The 22,130-nt window shown below is 45.4% G+C and overlaps 1 protein-coding gene across 1 annotated transcript; it reads right to left on the reverse strand.

Moving 5' to 3' along the window:
* Window positions 1-5,627: 5,627 nt before the first annotated feature.
* Window positions 5,628-8,061, reverse strand: LOC122006237. Its single transcript, XM_042561660.1, has 3 exons — window positions 7,776-8,061; window positions 7,591-7,680; window positions 5,628-5,958 (listed from the first exon to the last, which is right to left on the reverse strand). The coding sequence occupies exons 1-3, from the start codon at window positions 8,055-8,057 to the stop codon at window positions 5,881-5,883; spliced, it is 450 nt and encodes a 149-aa protein (XP_042417594.1). The 5' UTR covers window positions 8,058-8,061; the 3' UTR covers window positions 5,628-5,880.
* Window positions 8,062-22,130: the final 14,069 nt, after the last annotated feature.

Below are 22,130 nucleotides of genomic sequence, written 5' to 3' on the forward strand. Positions count from 1 at the left end.
TATGAACAACTTGTCTCCATTGACTTCTCCGAAGTTGTGGAGCAGCTCCTTGTTGCAGCACACATGTCTGGTGGCTCCAATATCAATCTACCATTGCCGCGAGTTTGAACTAACTAGGTTCAACTCAGAGACCAGAACGCAGAAGTCGTCCATTTCTGGTCCCTCGTTCAAGTTGGCCTCATGCTTCTTCTTCTTTGGCTTTTTGCTCTCCGAAGATTTGTAACCCACTCGATCACAATTGAAGCATTTCCCAGATAACTTCTTCTTGCTGATGCCTCCTTTAGGTCGCATCATGGAAGACTTGGGGTTCTTCCATTTCAAGACTTGACCGTGCTTGACTACGTTGGCTTTCACAGCATCCTAAGAGAACAACTTTCTCTCTAAACTCTTGTTGTCTTCTTCGATGTGAAGTCTAACAATGAGTTCCTCTACATTCATCTCCTTCCGCTTATGCTTCAAGTAGTTCTTCAAGTCATTCCAACCGGGGCAGCTTCTCAATGATAGCAGTCACTTGGAAGATTTCACTCAGAACCATCCCTTCTGAGTGGATCTCGTGCAAGATCACCTGAAGCTCCTGGACTTGGCTGATCACCGTCTTAGAATCCAGCATCTTGTAGTTTAGGAATCGTGCCACGATGAACTTCTTGGGCCCTGCATCCTCCGTCTTATACTTCTTATCCAGGGACTCCCATAGCTCCTTAGCCATTCTATTCATGCTATACACAGCGTACAACGAGTCGACAAGGTAGTTGAGGATGTAGTTTTGGCAAAGAAACTTAGAATGAGTCCATGCCTCCACTGCATTGATGGTCTACGCATCAGCATCCTTAGCACGCTTGGGAGAGTCCTCGATCAAGAACCAAGCCAGATTGAACGTGATCAAGTAGAAGAGCATATTCTGCTGCCACCTCTTGAAGTTTAGTCCATTGAACTTCTCTGGCTTTTCTTCGTGATTGATTGACACAGTTCTAATCGAGGCGGGTGAGACCTTTATGTGTTGAGTCTATTGCACCTCAACGCTTTGTTATGTGGCCATCTCAATAGAACCGAATCTGTTTCAAGATTTCTAGACAAAGCAATCTATTGTCGGAGATATTTGGGAATTAGCCGAATTTAAATTACACGAAATTAAATTCAACTTATCTGTCGAGATGACCTTAGCTGATAATCTCAGGCTGTTAGCAAGGGTTGGTTCCTACCAAGTGTTGAACTCAGTTTGTACAGTAGCTGAGTGAGTTGAGTGACCTACCGAGCTATGCAACCGAGCAAGCTCAGAGGTTGGTCTGATAGGCCCAACGGGCAATTAGGCTGACCGAATAGAGTAGCTGAGCGAGTGACTGGCCGGGAGTGCGTACTGCCGAGCGAACCGAATGAGAGGCCGAGTGGAATTTCACCGAGCGAACTGGCCGAATGAGCTATGCGGCCGGGCGAGTGAGCGAATAGACAGGCGAGTCGCGGACCAAGTGACCGAATTGCCAAGCGAATAAGCCAGCGGCTGAGCAAACTGACCGAGTGAGCTGAGACCGGACGTGCGTGAGACCGAACGAATGTAGAGGCCAAGTAAATTTCACCGAGAGAAGGATTCGGCCGAGTAGACGACGAAGCTGAGCAAAATTTCATCGAATGGAGGATTCGGCTGAGCGGACTGAAGGGTCGGGTGGGCAAGTAGTAGATTAGTTGACTGGGCAGATAGGTGGAGTGGGCAGTTAGCTTTACAGTGGAAGGCATGGTGGCCTAAAGGCCGAGCGGTCCAAGCTAGTATTCGGACGAGTAAATCGAGCGTACTGTGACCGAACGGGCGTGCTACAGGCGTGCTACGGAGTGGGCGATGAGGCAGGGCGGGCGCTATGACCGGGTGAGCGATGCGAGCGGCTGGACGTGTGAACCGAGGCCTGCGATACATAATTTTCTTGAAATAGATTCGCCCCACCTCCGGCTATACTTCGAGTTTTTCTCGAGTTGTCTATTTCTTAAGATACATCGGTGAACCGTAATTCCTACGAAGCACTGATGCTCACGGTGAACTGAGAGGTACACGACTGCTATCACAGACACTCCGCTGAGCAAGAGATGCACGACAGAAGAAAAGGGGAACGTAGGTGGAGAGCTTCAACTCTCTGAGCATGTAACTTTTTGCCTATAGTCGCAACCTCCTTATATAGGAGCTCAGACCAACACGAGCAACGTTAATGATCGTTTAATGATCATTTAATGATCGTTATTTATCAATTGTGAAACGCCAATTGTTCACTCGACTGTATGAATCTTTAATTTAATGCATCTGTTACACTCTTAAATGAGTAGCAAAAAGTTTATGTAGCAAAATCACTCGGATGTATTAATTTTTAATTTAATGCATCCGTTACACCCTTAAATAAGGGTCAAAAAGTTTATGTGACAAAATGTTAGTGCCATAGATTTACACTCTCCCATTCGTACTCATGCGTGAGAGAAAACCTCTCCTCATATATTTATTCACATTATCAATGCATGTGAATCAATATAAACCAATCAATATGTCTTGAAATTCTCAATGTAAGATTAAAATTTTATTTATAATGAAGTTTTATGTCTTTTCTATTTTTTTTTTCTATTCACAATACTAGACTCTCTAGTGTTGCAGAAGCGGTTTAGATGGTAAAAGGGAAGGACGAATAGTGACATGCAATTTAAAATTTTGATTTCTTTAACTGAAGACTTAATAAGGACACACATTAATAAAAATATATAAAATATAACATAAAAAAAAGGCTTGATAATTACTTGGATTACAACCCACCAGATGATAATTACTTTTTTTTATTTTGTCACAACAAAAAAAAAAAAAAACTATGCAAGAATGTCCACTACCATCTCCTCTTTGAAAACTTGCTAGAGGCAGCGAAATCTCTTTCAATGATTGAGCATAAGAGTAATAAAAGAATTATAGAATAGAAAGTATTCGAGTGTGTTGTATTTTATTCTTCGAGCTCCGGTCCTATTTATAGACTTCATCTCGATTTGATCATTATCCTAATGTGGCACATTCCAATCACCTGGAAGACTTCAAGTTGCGTAAACCTTACTAACGTGACTTTAACCTTTATCCTCTTCGACAGTAGTTGCTTTTGGTCACTTGAAAACTACTGTCGTGATTATCGTTCTAATCTATTTCGATTATTAGTACAATGATCAAATTCAAATTTTGATAAATGATAAATAAATTAAAATTAGTTAAATTAGAATCAATTATTCTTCGTATTTATTATTAAATAATTTATGGCATTTCAAGTCATCTTAGTCCCAATTAGGATTTTTTGAGTGATCTACTGGCTAACGTCGATGTCCAAGAAAGTAGTGGACACATCCATTTGCAATGTGACGCATTTTAGAGTAATATGAGCTCTTGGATTGTTAAATTACTTTGCCGCCAGTCCTATTTATGGAACATGTTGTTTTAGATGATATGAATTTTTTTAATTTATTTATATTTTTTTAATTCGTATTAAATATGTTATTTATGTCGATTAATTAGAGAATGATTGATCTGTTTTTACAAAAATTTTCTATTAACCACCAAATAAATTGAGAAGCACTCACAATCAACTATTTATCAATCCAATGTTCTTAAGTTAAACATCCATTAAAAAAATTTTATTTATTAATTTATCGAAGTTAAAGATTTAATTCTTAAATATCTAAGAAACTGAAAAAAATATTCTATCATGGTATCATTATACCGGGATCGATGCGTGTTATGAAGAATAAAAAAAAAACAATATGCATTTTATAGAGCTCATGTGGAATCATATTGAAAAAACCCATTTATTAGTGTGCCAGTGCCCCAGGCTGAGCATGACCCGAGCATGGACCCACTAGATTTTCCCATAAAATTTAAATTTAAACCGTCTAACAGTGGCACTGAAAATATCAAATTCCTTCAATTTTTCTTTAAAAAAATTACATAAATTTTTAAATTTCATTTGTGAAGACCTTATCTCTCTATCCCTCATACCACATCCAAACATGTTACATTCTCATTTCAGCTCTCAACTCCCTATTCTTAATTCTCATACATTCTTTCTCTCATAATTTCTTTCTCTAATCTCTAATTTATCTTAATCTCTCCTTAATATTGTTTTTTCTGAATTAAGTACATATTTTAAAAATACTGTAAATAGTAATTACATTTTATTCTTTATCCCTGGCCGTGTCATTCCAATGTGGAAGAGACTCAGATAAAATAAAAGTTACTCCCTATCTTTTCCCTATAAAATTTCTCCCATATATCACTTCTTTCCCTGATTATTTCCCTTACTGGTCAGAAACATGGCTTAGTTACATTATAGATCAATAAATTAAACTTATATTGATAGGGTTTCTACTTAGAAATGATGAAAGATCATATTCCCATTTCATTGGACGACATTCAAGACTTTGAAAAGACAAATGATTAGGTTAATATTTGTCCATCTTAAATAATACCAACTGTATTGCAATGAAAAATCTGGAATCAGACAAGAAAGCTGCTGTTCTACTCGAACTGCATCTTGTCAATCCTACCATCAAAATAAGTATCCTAAATCTCACACTTTAACAGGCCAGGATGTGACAATTGTGAACATTCACAAGATGTGGCAAAAGGCGATTTACTTAACACCCCCGCCAACCCATCTTTAGATCAACACGGAAGAGCTAAATCATGAATCGTTATTGGCCATTAGTACAAATGGCTATGACACGGGAAAAGGCACGCTCCATTTACAAGATGATAAGCTAGTGGTTAACCTTTCCTTTCTTATAATTTGTTAATTGAATACTCATGGTCACTGATCTTATTTGTTTTTGCTGTAGAGAAAGCTGCAAATCAAGTCATGTGGAAGACAAACCTGACTGGGCTGCTGGGATTCCTCATATTCCAACTTGTTTGTGGGATGCAATATCGATTCTTTCAAGGATTACATGGAGCTTGTGGCACCATCCATGTTGGAACTTCTGGTGGAACATAGTTGTGGTCGCTTGGCCGTAGTATTATTGCTACTGGAGCTTGTGGCTTAAAGTGGAGAGGCCAAGTATTAGGAGATTTTGACGGGACCTGAGCAATCTACAAATTGTAAATATGATTCAAATTGTATACCACAGTTATCTACAAACTGTAAATATACATGATTCAAATTCTATACCGCCAACTTATAGCTGCGAAGGTGGCTGACCATTTTTTCTTTCTAAGAGAAGTGCTCCTCCACTGGAGTTGTTTTCGAGTATTGACATGAGAATGGGCTGTTTCTTTACTTACCACCCCGCTGTAAATTATCTCTGTTCGACTTGTTTTTAAGCTAAGGAATTGTGAATGAGACTGAGATTTATAACATCTGATGGTTTTTTGTCAAAGATCCGTGATCATTCACATATTGTATCTGTTTTGTAGCTTGTAGATGTTCTCAATTGTCAGCATCCTTCTGGAGTTGGTAATTCCAAAGAGGTACATGGTCGGGACATCTTTACGCTACCTGAAGAAAATATACATGTGGAGATTGAAAGAATAACGTTGAATCTGTGAGAAAGTAGGTGATTTATGATGGTTAAAGGCTATCAACCAGGTATGGAACGGTAAACAGTGACACCATCATCAACATCATTTTCAGGAATATTCAAATCAGCAACGCTTCAATATTAGAACAACGGAAATAGGTTACAGTTATTTGTCGAATGAACTAGCAATTGCCAAAAGATTGGGAATTGGATTTACGATGCCCTAAAGCGTACAAGTGCATTTTTATAATCTAGGGCGTAAATAAATGCGAACAATTACAGCAGCATTGTTTCATGGACTTCAATGACAAAGTGAAGCTATTCAAGTGATCCTGCATGACTCAGAAGATCTCCAATAAAAGGTCTATTTCAGTGTTTAAATGCTTCTGCAATCTTCCTTTGTATAAGCTCCACACTTAGACGAGGGGACAATCGTGGAAGTGTAGCCTGCAACAGAAAGGCCTTTCTGAGACGATAATTTTTAGACTGAAAATTTTCCCCGGGAATCTCGGACTAAATATCTATTATTAAGAACAGCACTTTTTTAGACTTGTCCAATCTTTTCTAGCCGTGCACCAACACAGCCGTATTAAGAACACCTTCTAACCTTCTAGAAGCCTTGTTCATTTCGTAGCTCAAATTCATTACTAATGGTAGAGACAAATATGACGGACATTAAAAATGGTCAAACAGAAACCCAAACAATGAGATAGAATTTTGTCAAATAAACTGCATATTAGACAAATCTCAAGTCTTTATGGGGCAGCAATGGTGCGCAATCTAGATTCACTGTGTTACTCGAAAGAATAATATTTGTTTTAGTTTAGCTACTCCAAACAAAAGTTCAAGTTCCTAGGTTCCTTGATCACAAAAAAAATCACATATCAAAGGTGAATTCACATAAAAAATTTCAGTTAATGTGGATAAATGATGCAATTGTCTATTCTAGTTGAATATGGGCATCAACAAAACTATAATTACAAATATGTAATCTTAATTGATGCGTTTAGAGGATCTCGCAAATTCCTAGATCCCTTATTCAATTCCAAGCTCGAGATCATGGCTAATGTTGTAAAGACAAACATGATGCAGACATTCTCCGAAGATGCTCAAACAATAAATCTAAATAACTATATCAGACTCAAGAAGATGATATAAACTCAAATATAACCAATAAATAACATGTAGGCAAAAGACCCAATTTTGTCAACCATGGGTTTATATACATTTTCACAAACACTGAAAGATGTGTTTGGTACAGTGGAATTGAATGGGAATTATTTCTCTCCTCCATGTTTCCATTCTAATGTTACTATAAGCAACTTAGGATGGAGTCAGCCATTTTGGACAATGAGTTATTTTATTCAATAGATTTAGAAGAGTATTCCATAGTCAATTCCACCTATACTAAATATATTTTTTATTTTTTATTTTCGTCGGCAAAATCGAAAAAAAAAGATGAGTGAATTGGGTAGGCTAGAATAGGCTCAAGCGAACCAACTGGATGAGTTGAACATGCCTATTAAGCTGTTAGGCCAATTGGGCCAAGCAAGACAGCCTACTTGTGTGGGTGATCAAGGTTGGGTTAGTTAGGTCAATCAGGCCAAACAAGATTGAGTGAGCTAGATGAATCAGGCACACAAATATACTAGATAGACTAGACAAGCCTAGTGAACTAGAAGAATTGAATCACCTAGGTCAGTTGGACGACTGGATGGTAGAATCATGTTTAGGCGAATTGGATGGATCAAGCATAGCCATGTTGGCAAATCGGATGGATCAAGCATGTTAAATTACCATATTGATTGGATAAACTAAAAATATAGGAAATCATTCCACAAGTCATACCATTCAATTAATACAGCCAACCAAGAATGGATCATTCCACTTATCATTTCCATTTCCATTTCCATTTCCCATTTTCATTCCCATTCTGCTGTATGTATCAGATGGATAAAAGTTTTAACCAAAGATCAGCATTCACACCGCATGAGATTATGAAACCTAATCAAACACAAGAAAACCTATCCAGGCAAGGCATGAACATAAACAATAAAAGATCAAGGAGGAGATGCACACCTCAGAGCCATCAGGAAGAACTTTGGCCAGCACTGGGATCTCGTACTGATATAGCCGCTCCCACTCGGGATTCTCTGTGATATCTCTCACCTAACCGCAGAAATAGTTCCTTATGGTTCGCTGGAATTCATCAATCGGGCGGCGGTGGAGGAAGAGGAAGGGTAATGATAGGATAAGGCACTCACCTGGAGATCGACGGAGAGGAGGGAATGTGGACCCCCCTCTAGCGAAAGCGCAGCGTCGAGCTTCTCCTTAAGACCGTCGCAGAGGCAGCATCCCGGCTTCGAGTAGAGCACCAGCTGCCAACGCCCATCCTCGCCACCCCCTCCGCCATAGGAATAGGAGGAAGCGGAATAGGCTCGAAGGCTACGAGACTGGAGCGCGGACCTAGCTTTCAACGGCGCAGAGGAGGAAGCGAGGCGGAGAGCGAGCAGCGCCGATGGGGCGAAGGCGACCAACGCTGCCATGTTGAACCCAATAAGAAATGCAAGTAATTTCAATATATGTATAAAATTTAATGGGCCGGTTTCAATGGGCTATAAATCCAAATAATATCAAGATAGGTCTAGGATAGTAAATAAACGGGTTAATTCTAAATTTAGTCTCTCATTATTTGACGTAGTTCTTATTTCATTCCTAATTTTTTAATTGACCAAATTTAGTCCTCCAATTTTTGAACGTTTTCCCAAATCAATCCTTCCGTCCAAATCCCCGTTAAAAAAGACGGGAAGACTTGTTTAACCAATGGAAGTGGCTAGTTGCTTTTATTCTTGCGTTATTTCCTTAATTCTGGAGTTGCCCTAGAAATTGCAGAGACTCGTGCGTTGTTCATCGATGTAAGTAGACGTAGCATATTTTTGCTACTGTTGTCATTCTTTCTCCTCTCTACTTCCATTTCACCCTCCAATAGGTCTCCCCTCCCCTCCCCTCCCCTCCCCTCCCACCTCTCTTTGTTATTTTGATTTTAGCTTATCCTTCATACAGATACAACTACGCAAGTACAGCTAGATCAAAAACCCCTCCTTTGGTACATATTTACTGGAGATTTGAGAGAAACTCCGACAAGTTAGGGCAACTTTTGTTGTGTGTTTACTCTTCATGACAGGTATGCTCCTCCAATTCTGTAACATAGAAAACAAAAGGTTTCCGACAATGACATTTCCAAACTTCGTTTGTTGAGATTATGTAAAATATAAACTTCATTCACTCAATTTGTATTTGAATGAAATTGAATTTGTAAATGATTCTAATCATTGTGGTAAAAGGCGAATACGTTCGCCCCCAGCGCCCCCGCCAACTCGTCCCAGGGCCAACACGGAGGAGGTAAATCACGGGCGGCTACTAGCCTTTGGAATAGTGACTAGCACATAAGGGAGGCATTACCTCGGCTTTGCGGAGATTCAAACCCCAAACCTCATTGTGGTAACACTTCATGCGCTAGCCACTAGGCCGATCCAAGTAAATGATTCTAATCATGCTCAATGATATGAAGGGTAGTGTAATTCCATTATTTTCTTTTCCAAGCAGAGTGATAAAAAGCTAGTGAAGAACTCAAGCTAAGCTTCCATACATTGTAGATTACTTTTATTCTCCGTGAAGTAGATTTGTTGATATCACACTCACTCTCCCCTTATTTAATGACTCAACATAGTAAAACTTGCTTGGATCATACTCCAAATTATGGTAAGATATACACAAATGATACTTAATGTTTTGCTAATTTACTATGTCATAATTTTCATTAATTCATTGAGTTATTAATTATTAATTGTGCATATTTTTCTAGGACTTTGTGGTGAACCAGATTTCCTTACAATTAAGTTTTATTATAATGGGGAGATGAAATCTAGTCTTCATGACAAAAAATATATTGGTGGATGATCCTGTCCGAACGCTGAGTCAACGGACACTGGGCACGTGGCGCTCTCCGAACTGATGACGTGGATCATACTCCCCATTAATTCATTGAGTTATTAATTATTAATTGTGCATATTTTTCTAGGACTTTGTGGTGAACCAGATTTCCTTATAATTAAGTTTTATTATAATGGGGAGATGAAATCTAGTCTTCATGACAAAAAATATATTGGTGGATGATCCTGTCCGAACGCTGAGTCAACGGACGCTGGGCACGTGGCGCTCTGACGAACCTGCAAGGAAGTCGAGCCGGGAAGGGGGTCCCGGCGACGACCCTCCGACGCTCAAGTCAGGCAAGAGAAACTAGGAAGTGGCTTCGAATATCGGAGAATGCATACCTCCGGCGAAGTGTGAGGACCCTTATATAGAGCTGTGAAGAGGCTCATGCACACATACCGAGGCGAATACGTGTCCTCTAACCATACCTCAGTATGGGCTTGTCAGAGGAGTTTGTCTGACACCATACTGCTACAGCCCGAACACCTCTCTTATGGGACGGCATAATCTTCTGTCGTAAGGCTCAAGTCAGCGTATGACTTAGTCGTTGGACACGCATGTTGTCAGAAGATGTTTCTCGATGTCTCCCTTGTCCTTTTGTCTCTTCAGTTCCTGCGCCGAGCGTCTGGCCGCTCGGCAGTCCCATCACGTCCGACCGGACGTAGGTACTGATCCACTTGGGAGATGCCGGGTCGTATGCTCGGATGGAACTGTTCACAGCGTTATTGCTTTATGCCTCGGCCGAGTGGGATACCCGCTCGGCCTGGCGACCTTGTTCATCATGAGCGTCGGAGACCCGACTCCTTGTCGGGTTGTCTTTGCTTCCGCTTATACCCCGTTCAGTCGGTCGGTCCCCCCCTTTTCCGGTCGACTGAACCTCACACTGCCCTTGACTTTTGTCCTCCACGTGGCGTTGACTCCCCTCAAAGGGGGTACCGCGTCCGTACCGCCGGATCACTTGCCTCCCCTTCAAGTCTAGTCGAAGGAGGCGATTAGTCCAACTGACTAGATCGTCAGTTGCGCCGAGCCGCGTATCCGTGAAACTATCCTCCGTTCGGCCCCCATGGGGTAGCTGTGGCGTCAGTCAATGGCAATATTCCTCGGATTTCTTTGGAATTTACGCCAATCTTCGACATTAAGGTCGGGCACGCGCTCTGTGCCTCATTAAGGCGCTTATTAAATGCTCCCCTATGGTGGAATGACACGTGGCCTTGTTGCCATCATCGTACGACGGCGGCGCCGTGGGTGACGAGACCGAGGTGGTTCGAAATGGACGGCGTGATGCGCGCTCCGATTCTCGCGACCTGAATCCGACGGTGGAGGCCGCCCGGGCTCAGCCCTATAAAACCTTCGCTTTCTTCCCCTCCTCGCCGCATTTGCGTCTTTGCGTGCCCAGCAGTTGGCTTTGGCATTTTAGTGCTCCGGTGATCTCGTTGCTACTTCTTCCGGTGACTCTGTGTTCCTCCTCGATCTCTATTCTTCTCTGTAAGGCTCTTCTCCTTTTCTATCTTTGGTTTTCTTTGCGTTTCTTTCCCGAGTTTTGTTCCTCTAGGCGCTGTCTCGTTTGTCGTCCTCTCCTTTATATTACCTGCCTTTTGTGGGTTTGTTCGTTCGGACAATGGCTAGTTCCTCTCAGCCTGCAGACCAAGCCCTCGGCCCTTGGTATACTACCCTGGAGTCGCGCTTCGATCGGCGCGATGTCGACATTCTGATTGAAAATTTTGATATCCCTTCTGATTTTGAAATCATCTTACCTTCTCCCTCCGCTCGGCCACACAAACCGCTGCGCGGAGCTTTTTGTGTTTTCCGCGACCGGTTCACAGCCGGTCTGCGATTTCCCATTCATCCCTTCATCGCTGAAGTTTGTAATTTTTTCGGCATTCCGCTCGGAAGCCTAGTCCCCAACACTTTCCGCCTTCTGTGCGGCGTTGTCGTCCTGTTCAAAATCCACGACATTCCCCTCCGACCGGAGGTCTTCTACTCTTTCTACTACCCGAAACAGTCCGAGCTGGGCACTTGCATGTTCCAGGCTCGACCCGGTTTAGTTTTCTTTAGTAAACTGCCTTCTTCCAATAAGCATTGGAAAGAATATTATTTCTACCTCCGTATGCCCGAACGGGCCTCCTTCCGAACCCAGTGGCAGGTCGGACCACCAATCTCCCCTGAGCTAAAGAGGTTCAAGACATGACCGGAGTATCTTCACGCTGCCAACATGTTAGCCGGTCTGAAGCTCAATATCAACAAGTTCTTACCAGAAGGGGTGATGTACATATTCGGCCTGAGTCCGATCAGGACCCCCCTTCCGAGGGGCTTCGGTAAGAATTTTACTTGTACATTTGCCTTGATTGCTAACTGATTTTCTCCTTTTTCCTTTGCAGCGAACATTGTCATGGAGTTGGTGATGGCTGGAATCTTGAAGAGGAAGGCGGTGGCGCTCGAGGCCACGGCTGCCAAAGAAAAGGAGACGCTTGGCATTGAGCCGGTCGGCTCACATGAAGGAGAGAGCGATACGAACGCTGGGGAGTCGGCCGCTCAGGCTTCTATCCCGGAGCCAGCGGCTGGCGCAACTGCTAGTCGCGAGCTTTCCGTTCGAGAGGAGGGCTCCGCTCAGGAGGAAGAGCGCCCTCTCCGACAAAAGAGGCGCCGCATCGAGACACCCCTCCGCTCGGCTACTTCCGCGGTCCAGCCGGCCGAACGGACCACCGCAGCTTCTGGTGGCAAAGCCCCAGAGGTCGAGGCCATTTCGTTCGATCGAACCCCATCCCAGCTGGATGCGTCTGCGGACCCTCTCGAGGTCATTCCAGTCAGCGTCCTTCCGCCCGCTCCCCGCCAAGTCCAGCGTTCGACAATTTTGTCCCAATTCTCTGCGTTGGCCTCCGATCCTTCCCCGGCCTCCGCTCAGACGACTCCCGGTCGGCATCGTACCATCCGGGTCTCGCTTCACCTCCCCACTGAAGAATTGTTGCCCGAGTCCGATCGGCCGACCGCGCCCGAGCACACGATCACCCTGAAGGGGCCTTTAGCCGAAATGTGGGCCGACGTTCGGGCACGCGTCGCTATGATTCCACTCCGCAGTCTGGCCAACAGCCACATGCAGCAGGCTATTGGGGTAAGCCAATTTTCTCAAGGCCTTTACGCATTCTTTCCGATCGGCTACTAACACTCTTGCTTATGTCAGAGATGGGAGGAGGAGATTGCGGTCTCCAATCGTCTGGCTATGGTGGACGAAGAATTAAAGAGGCTGAAGGCTCCAGGCGGCCCTTCCGGCTCACAAGGTCCATCATATGCCGAGCTGCAGAAAGAGCTCAAAAGGACCCAAGCTCTATTGGAGGCCGAACGGAAGAAGACGGCCGACCAGGCTCACACTCTGGCTGAACTTGATCGCCAGAACAAATCACTGGATCACAAAATGAGCCTGGCGACCGAGCGGAAGAAGACGGCTATCTCCGATCTGGAGAAGAAGAATGTCGAAGCTTGGGGTCTGGAGCAAAAAGTTAAAGAGCTGATGGACCAGCTGGCCGGCGAGAAGGTGGCCCGCTCGGCGGAGGCAAATAAGCATAAGGAGGAGCTGAAAACTCTGCAAGAGTCCCTCGCAGCCTCCCAAGCGGCCTTCAAGGAGTATCAAGAAGCTGAGCCTGGCCAAGTCGCAGCCCTGAGGCTGAATTATATCCGTTCAGAAGTGTTCTCGGAGAAAGTCTGCGAACGGATGTACACTGCCTTCGAGCTCGCTATGACTGCCACCACAACTTATTTGAAGTCCAAGGGTCATCTTGCCGACTCCGTCCTCATCCCGGCCCAAGACCAAGCGGCGCTTCTCGGTACCATCCCCCAGGACATTTATGATTTCCTTGAATAGGAAGTTTTTATGTAACTCGGCCGCTCGGCCAAACACTTATCTATTTTTGTTATTCTGCCGCTTGGCCTTAATTTCTTGAATGCTATCCTTTTATTTGCTTTTTCTTTTTCTTTTGCTAATCAATATGAGTGTTGTCCACTCGGCTCGCCAACTACCGTTGTTCATGTTCCTGTGCTTCTCCTCGTTATTCGCCTCTCATCCCACCTTTCTTGTGCTCGAAAGGGGTTTTTACGAAGTATTTTGCGTAGCTAGTCCGCTCGACGGAATATATCCTGCTTCGAAAACGGGATTTTCTCCAGATGTTCACGAAGTACCTTTGGTTAATTGGACGATCGGCCAAACAACTTAAGAGTCGACCTCTTAATTGTCTTCTTCCGACCGGAGGGTTTATAGTCGCCGACGCGACTCGATATTTAACGTCGGAGCTCGACGGTCTTCCGGCCGGAGGGTTTATAGTCGCCGGTGCGACTCTCGATATTTAACGTCGGAGCTCGACGGTCTTCCGGCCGGAGGGTTTATAGTCGCCGGCGCGACTCTCGATATTTAACGTCGGAGCTCGACGGCCTTCCGGCCGGAGGGTTTATAGTCGCCGGCGCGACTCTCGATATTTAACATCGGAGCTCGACGGCCTTCTGGCCGGAGGGTTTATAGTCACCGGCGCGACTCTCGATATTTAACGTCGGAGCTCGACGGTCTTCCGGCCGGAGGGTTTATAGTCGCCGGCGCGACTCTCGATATTTAACGTCGGAGCTCGATGGCCTTTTAAGGCTAATTTCAACATTGCCGTTCGGCGAAGATTGCCAAATGCGTTTTTTATCATTTTGCTTCCTGCATTAAAAGAACACAGGCGACCAAGAGATACACAAAATGAATTACATCAGTGCACCTCTCACCCAGCTCGGTACGGCTGAAGATGATTTGCGCTCCATGGTCGATCCAGCTGCCGTCCGTCTTCATCCTCCAAATAATAAGCACCCGAGCGGAGCTTTTCGATGACCTTGAAGGGACCCGCCCAGGGAGCCTCCAGCTTGCCAACGTCCCCGACCGACTTTACTTTCTTCCACACTAGGTCGCCGACCTGGAACGCTCTGGGGATCACGCGCCGGTTGTAATTCTGCTTCATCCTCTGCCGGTACGCCATCAGCCGGATAGACGCCTTGGCTCGTTCTTCGTCGATTAAGTCCAGCTCCATGTTCCTCCACTCGACATTGTCGTCATCATAGTTCTGGATCTGGACGGACTCTATGCCTACTTCAACCGGGATAACCGCTTCGCCGCCGTACACTAAATGGAATGGCGTGACGCCCGTTCCTTCCTTTGGAGTTGTGCGGATAGCCCATAAGACGCCTGGCAGCTCGTCCACCCAACTTCCTCCTATGTGATCAAGTCGAGCCCGAAGAATTCTGAGTATTTCTCTGTTGGTTACTTCCGCCTGGCCGTTGCTTTGGGGATATGCCACGGAAGTAAAGCGCTGCTCAATGCCATAACTTTTGCACCATTCTTCGAGCTGCTTCCCGACGAACTGTCGCCCATTATCAGATATGAGTCGACGAGGAACGCCGAACCGACAGATTATATGCTGCCAAATAAACTTTTTGACCATCTGCTCGGTGATCTTGGCCAGTGGCTCGGCCTCCACTCATTTGGAAAAGTAGTCGATCACCACCAGTAGAAACTTCCGCTGACCGGTCGCCATAGGGAACGAACCCACGATATCCATTCCCCACTGATCGAACGGACAGGATACCGCAGATGCTTTCATCTCCTCTGCCGGTCGGTGGGAGAAGTTGTGGTACTTCTGGCAGGAGAGGCACGTCGCGACGGTCCGAGCGGCGTCTGCTTACATTGTTGGCCAGAAGTATCCGGCCAGCAGGATCTTCCTAGCCAACGATCGGCCGCTCGGATGTCCCCCGCACGATCCTTGGTGCACTTCGTGGAGGATGTACTCCGCGTCCTCCGAGCTCACACACTTCAATAGTGGGCGGGAGAAAGCCTTCTTGTAGAGTTGGTCTCCAATGAGTGTGAACCGACCAGATCTCCTCCTTAATAGCTGGACTTCTTCCCGATAGGATGGTGTTGCCCCTAATCTCAGAAACTCCATGATTACTGCCCTCCAATCGCTCGGAAACATGATGCCCTACATCCGGTCGACGTGCGCCACCAAAGATACTTGTTCAATTGGCTGCTGAATGACGACTGGTGATATTGAACTTGCAAGATTGGCTAACTCGTCTGCTGTCTGGTTTTCCGCTCGGGGTATCTTCTGGATAATGACCTCTCTAAAGTGGGCCTTGAGCTTTTCAAAGGCCTGAGCGTAAAGCCTGAGCCGAGCATTGTTAATCTCAAAAGTGCCCGAGAGCTGCTGAGCGGCCAACTGGGAGTCTGAATGGAGTGTCACCTGACCGGCGCCTACATGCCGAGCTGCCTGCAAACCGGCTATGAGAGCCTCATACTCCGCTTCATTATTTGTGGCCTTGTAATCCAATCGGACGGATAGGTGCATCCTTTCTTCTTAGGGAGAGAGTAATAATACACCAATCCCGCTCTCTAGCCGAGTGGACGATCCATCCATAAATATTTTTCACATAGCTTCGGGCTCGAGATTTTGCACTTCAGTAACAAAATCTGCCAAGGACTGCGCCTTTATTGCCGAACGGGGTTGAAACTGGATGTCAAATTCACTCAACTCCGTTGTCCATTTGATGAGTCGGTCGGACGCTTCTGGGTTCAGCAGCACTCTTCCCAATGGGATATTCGTCCGGATTATGATGGTATGTGCTAGGAAATAAGGGCAAAGTCTCTGAGCGGCGAGGACCAAAGCGAATGTAAAATACCGGAAAAATGACAAATATTAATAAGGGAATTTTCCGGAATTTTTAGAATTTTTTCGGGAATTTTTCGGAGTTCGTACGGATGAGTTAACGGGGATCAAGATGGGACCCGGAAAAGCCTGTTAAGGCTACCCAGTTTTAGTAAGGAAAAGTTTTATTTTTCTTTTCCTTTTTACTTTTATTTTTCTTTATATTTTTCTTTATTTTCCTTAATCCCTCTGTTTCTCTCCCTCGCGCACCCGAGCCCATCCCGACGCCGCCTCCTTTCTCCTCCTCTCTGCCCTAACCGTCGGCCGGCGGTTTCTCCTCCTCTCCTCTGCCGCCCCAGCCGACGCCGAGCGTCGGCCACAAGGGCTCTCTGTGCCCTAGCGTCGGCCGCCGCCGCCGCATCTTGCCCTACTCGCCGGTGCCTCTCCTCACTGCCGCCCGACGCCTTCCCCTTCCATGCCCTAGCGCCGGTGCCGCCACCACAGTCGACGCCGAGGCCTTAATTCCTCTGCTGCCGAAGCCCTAGCCTTTGCACAGTGCCACTGCCGCGGCATCTTCTACCGTAGTTCCGGCCGATTTCCCCTCTCACTGGAGTAGGCTACGGTTTCCAATCAGTGACACTCTTCACCAAAGAGTAACCTGCCAATGTGGTTAGGAGTGTTTGAGTGGAGATTTTGACCCCCACCTTGCTGCAATCACTGGATCCGGCAGTAACTTCAGCCACAAACCTTGATCCAGCAGTATTAGGGTAAGGAATTTGGTGATTTAATATTTATGTGAGTGAAGGATAAATTGACACATAATTGATTGATAATTATTTGATCATTAGGTTTGTTGGCAGCGACCCTTTGATTTACAGTAGCAATTAATCTTTGCTAGCAGTAGAGTTTTGTTTTCCGGCAGCAGCTTGGTCTAGCAGCGGTTGATTTGAGGTAAGGTTTATGGTTTCGATCTTTGTGTTAGATTATTGCTAGTTGGGTTAGCAATAATTATTGATTTAGGTTTATAAGTTGTATAACGGTGTAATTGGGGTTAATGTAACTAACCCTAACTGGTTAGTGGATTAGGAATTAGTTTAGCTATTTGTTTAAAATTGAATTAGCTAAACTGTGCGATTTAACACAGGACTTTGACGCGAGACGAGTATCTCGGAGTCAGATCGGACCTTTCTATTTTCGGAGGCGGGTACTTTTGACTTATGTCATTTGATATGCTTAGTAATTAAATTAACATGTTGCATTAATTGTGTTTCTTATCTGTTTCGGTTAATCACTACCCAAATCTTACATGCTTGATTGATTGATTGGTTTTGCATCTCAGGTATATTTTACTGTTTATACATGCTTATAGGGTAGTGATATGCCATGCTTGACCATGTTCAGGACCTAGGTTTTATACCTTCTGTGTACCTTTGATTCGATATGATTCGTTGACCTAGGGTGCACTTTTCTATATATATGGATTAGGTCAGGATGTTTATATGGTTATTGCCATGCATCATTTGCATGATTGCATGCTGTGCGATAGTCCATTATTGTTGAGCACATCGCCAGTTACATGGATCTGCACACACCACCACTCATGGGTTAGTGGTCGATTCAGCCAGTGTGTGTTGCAGTAGGGACTGTTGGCACCGTTGGTCCGCTCATGGGTAGTGTGACACAACGTGTTATCCTAAGGGATTCCTCCCGTCTTCTAAGGAGTTGAGAGCATTGCGCTCCCCCATCTATGATTTGGGGTAGGAGGATAGGTGTACTCGACAACATCCCGTCCACTCTCGGTCACTCATCGTGAGTAGTGACGACAGAGTGCACGGTTGTCATAACCCTACCCACTCGGCCTCACTTTGGTATGAGATGATCGATGGCGTCGGGGGTGAGGACGCATCATTGGCATCATATGCATGATGCATTTATTGCTTGTGTTTGTGTTTGCTGCATTTATGTGCTGTATATTGTTTGGATACCTATGTTTGACATGCATACTGAGATTTCCTTATCCTCTGACCGTTTGACCTTATACTCGGGACTCGTTAGTACAAGATTCTCCTGCTTATTTCGATGCATTCTTATCTTTCTTATCGGAAGACTGACGCATGATTAGTGCTAGGTGTTGTTTCTTTACTTTGCATATCAATTGCCGAGTGTTGGACTCACCCGCCTCCATTGTTGTTATTTTCGGGTTGATGCTGTCAGGGAGTCGCTAGTCCCCATCGCACGTAGTGCTACTCCGCTGCTGGGTTTTGAGTTGTTTCATTTTAGCTTTTCGCTATCGGACTTTATTTTAGTTTTGTTTTCGACTTACATATGGATATTGTATGGAATCTTTCCGTTGGATGAACTTTTCGTATGATTTACATGCCTGCCTGAACGGCAGAAGAGGTAAGAAAAAAATTGGATTTGGGCTTTACGAGTGTAGTTGAGTAGGGTTGATTTCGAGTCAGAGTATTATTACTGCGTGGTTGTGTCAGCCAGAGGCTGAATATATATATATAAACTGCGTGGTGATTGATTTTCATTACTGTTATTATTCCAGCCGCCTGTGGCTGAGTATTTAGTGCTTGTAGAAAATTTTGATTGTCCGCCATACAGGGGAGATGCTGCCGAAATTTTCTCGGACAGGGACTCTTTTGGGGGCGTGACAATTTAGTGGTATCAGAGCCAGGTTTTTCGATCTTTTGTTTCGTATTTTGGATTTTCGGGATTTATCTGATACCAATTTATTTGGTATCAGAGCAGGTTATGATACCTGCTTATGGTGTTCTGGAGATTTATCGGATACCTGTTGTTGGTATTCTGGATATTTGGGTTAGCCAGGTTTGCGAGTCAAACTGGGCATTATCGGATTTTCGATATGGTTATGTTTCGGATTTCCGTTTCGGATTTATTTGGATTTCCGGCGATATGTACGTTCGGAATTTTGAGGTCAAATTGGGGACTGGACAGCGACGGAACATCTCCAGACAGCAAATAGGTATGTTGTTATTTTATGTTGGTTATATTGGTATTGATATCTGTAATTTAATTTAACAGATATGAGACGATCTACTCGTATTGCTGCGAGACGTGGTGCTGGACGACCACGTGCGAGGACCACGGGATCTCTGGATATGCCAGAGATGCCCACTGTTAGTGAGCCTGTCAGTCAGGGACAGACTCAGCATGCTGCGGGCACATCGGGCTCTCAAATCCCGATAGCTCCTGTAGAGATACCTACTTTGGCCACACCGACGGTATCCACGCCTACCCTGTTTACAGTACCATCAGGAGTACCATTGGTGTACCCGACATCTGCTCCAGCGCAGCCTACGACGTATTCAGTGCCACCACCACTTGGACCTACAGTGTACCCGACACCAGTGGCACCTGTACCCCCAGTGCCTACAGTAGCAGCAGCTGCACCATATCCGGTACCTTTTCCTACCGTACCTCCAGTTGCCACCACTTTTGTTCCCCAGGCAGTACCACAGACGGCCTATGCTCCGGTATATACAGCAGCACCGGGAGTTCCTCCTCCGGTTTATTCCGCGGTACCACCTGTAGTATCAGCTCCAGTGTTTCCGCCAGTTCCTGCAGCCGTCCCGACACAGCTCACTGATATTGTCGCTGCACGAGCTAGGATTCCAGCACTGGCCGAGTCGATGAAGACTCGTTTCACTCTTTTCCGCGGAGATCTTGATCCGAGTATGGCTCATCATGGATAGAGACTATGGAGCACTTTCTTCTATATGGCTTGCTCCGAGTGGGAGAAAGCAGAGTTGGCCGCTTACCATTTCTGGGATGAAGCTAATGCCTGTGGGTTACTCGCTCTATTATTGGTGAGCTAACGTCACATGGACCGAGTTCGAGAGGCTTTTGAGAGCCGCTTTTCCACCGCCTCTATCGATGTCTCACGATGATTTTATGAGTCCGAGGCGAATAATCGCTCGACCGAGTATAATACGTAATTCCTCGGTTGGCTCGCTTTTGTCCAGAGTTAGTCATGGAGGACGAACTCGCATGATGCGCTTTATAGGATTGGATGGTTATCTGCATGTACAACTTGCCGGATTAGGGATTACATCTTACTCGATGCATTGAATCGAGCTTTGATGATAGAGTTAGCTCTACAGAGATATCCGTGAAAAGAAAGCATACGGGTCGACATCGTGGCAGGTTCCAGCAGACTCAGCGCATGTGATGCCTCGAGTAGTCGCAGACAGTCGAGTTCTTCCGGGCGCCTCGTAGACCCTAAATCGGGCGGTCTTCTTCAGACGCCCGGTTTTCTCAGAACCGCAACCACCTTCCGTGATACTCATTGTTTCAGATGTGGATCCAGAGATCACCTCACCCCGCCTGCTTCGGGTTGCTTTTATTGCAACCGCCGGGCACCGTGAGCCGAGATTGTCACCAAGGCTCAAGACACGGCCTCCCGGAGGGTCAGTCGAGGGGCCTAGTCACTCGTAAGCATATCGAGGAGGCGGCCCAATCTTCACAACAAGGAGGCAGCCCTCCGCAGCAAAGATTTGGCATGCTTGGACAGAGTACTCCAGTGCATCAGCACCCTGAGTTTTGCTCCGGACCTTATTATCCGACTCAAGCGTGATCGACTCGGCCCACCACCGACAAGACGCCACCATCCTCGGCCTTATCGGCACATAGTCCAGCGCCTCAAGATCACCGGCAAAGATTACCACCTCCTCCTCCGCCAGACGGGTCGTGTTCATGCTATTACCAGAGAGGATGCTCGGCGGGCCGACGGATCCGTTTTCCACGGTACGATTTCCATTTATGCATTTATTGCTGATATTTTGATTGATACTGGTTCGCACTCTTTTATATCCCGTACTTTTATGCGGAAGATTGGTAGATTACCTACCGTTAGGTTGCGGCGATTGATTGTCTCCTACCGTCCGGTGATACTTTAGACGTCACCCAGGAGGAGGTTGCCCGTTAGACTTTGGCAACATGATACTTATGGTAGATCTTCTAGTATTGAGATGGTCGAGTTTGATATCATTCTTGGTATGGATTGGCTATCGATATATCATGCTTGATTGCCGACGAGGGTGGTCACCTTCCGCCCTCCGAACCAACCCTCGTGGAGTTTCACCGGCATTAGAGACGACGACATCTCGATTATTTCGCGATTCAGCGCAGGTTTGCCTCACTACCGCCATGGTTTTATGTTGTCGTTGATCGATCGAGGACGAGAGTAGTTCGCAGCCTCCGACGCTCCCTGTCCGGAGTACGCAGATGTATTTCCGTGAGGAGCTGTGGTTGCCTCCCGTAAGGGTGGAGTTCGCTATTGAGTGATTCGGAACGCACCGACATCGAAAGCTCCTGATCGTATGGCACCAAAAGAGTTGAACAAGTGAAGGTTCAACTCCGTGAGCTTTTAGACAGGGATTCATTCGCCCTAGTGTTTCACCATGGGGTTCTCCAGTTCTATTTGTCAAGAAGAAAGAGGCACCATGAGGTTATGTATTGACTACTGACAGACCATCAGAAATAAATATCCATTACCACGGATTGAGGATTTGTTTGACCAGCTCAGAGGTACTTCATGTATTCTAAGATTGATCCGCGATCCGGATATCATCGCTGAGAGTCGAGATTCGATATCCGAAGATGCCTTCCGCACTGTATCACGGTCATTATGAGTTTTGGTAATGCCATTTGGGTTACAACTCCTGCTGTGTTTATGGACTTGATGAACCGCATCTTTCCGGAGTATCTGGATCAGTTTGTTATCATTTTCATTGATGACATATTGGTCTACTCGCTCCGAGGAGGAGCATGCACGACATCTTCGCACAGTCTTAGAGATTCTTCGACGACATCAGCTGCGAAGTTCATTTTGGCTATCCTCGGTTGGGTTTGGACACGTGGTTTCTAGCAGAGGTATTTCAGTTGATCCTCGAAGATCGAGGTGTCACCGTTGGGAGCAACAAGTCGATTCAGAGATCCGCA

The sequence above is a fragment of the Zingiber officinale genome, chromosome 7B, assembly GCF_018446385.1.
Source record: "Zingiber officinale cultivar Zhangliang chromosome 7B, Zo_v1.1, whole genome shotgun sequence".
Taxonomy (NCBI): Eukaryota; Viridiplantae; Streptophyta; class Magnoliopsida; order Zingiberales; family Zingiberaceae; genus Zingiber; species Zingiber officinale.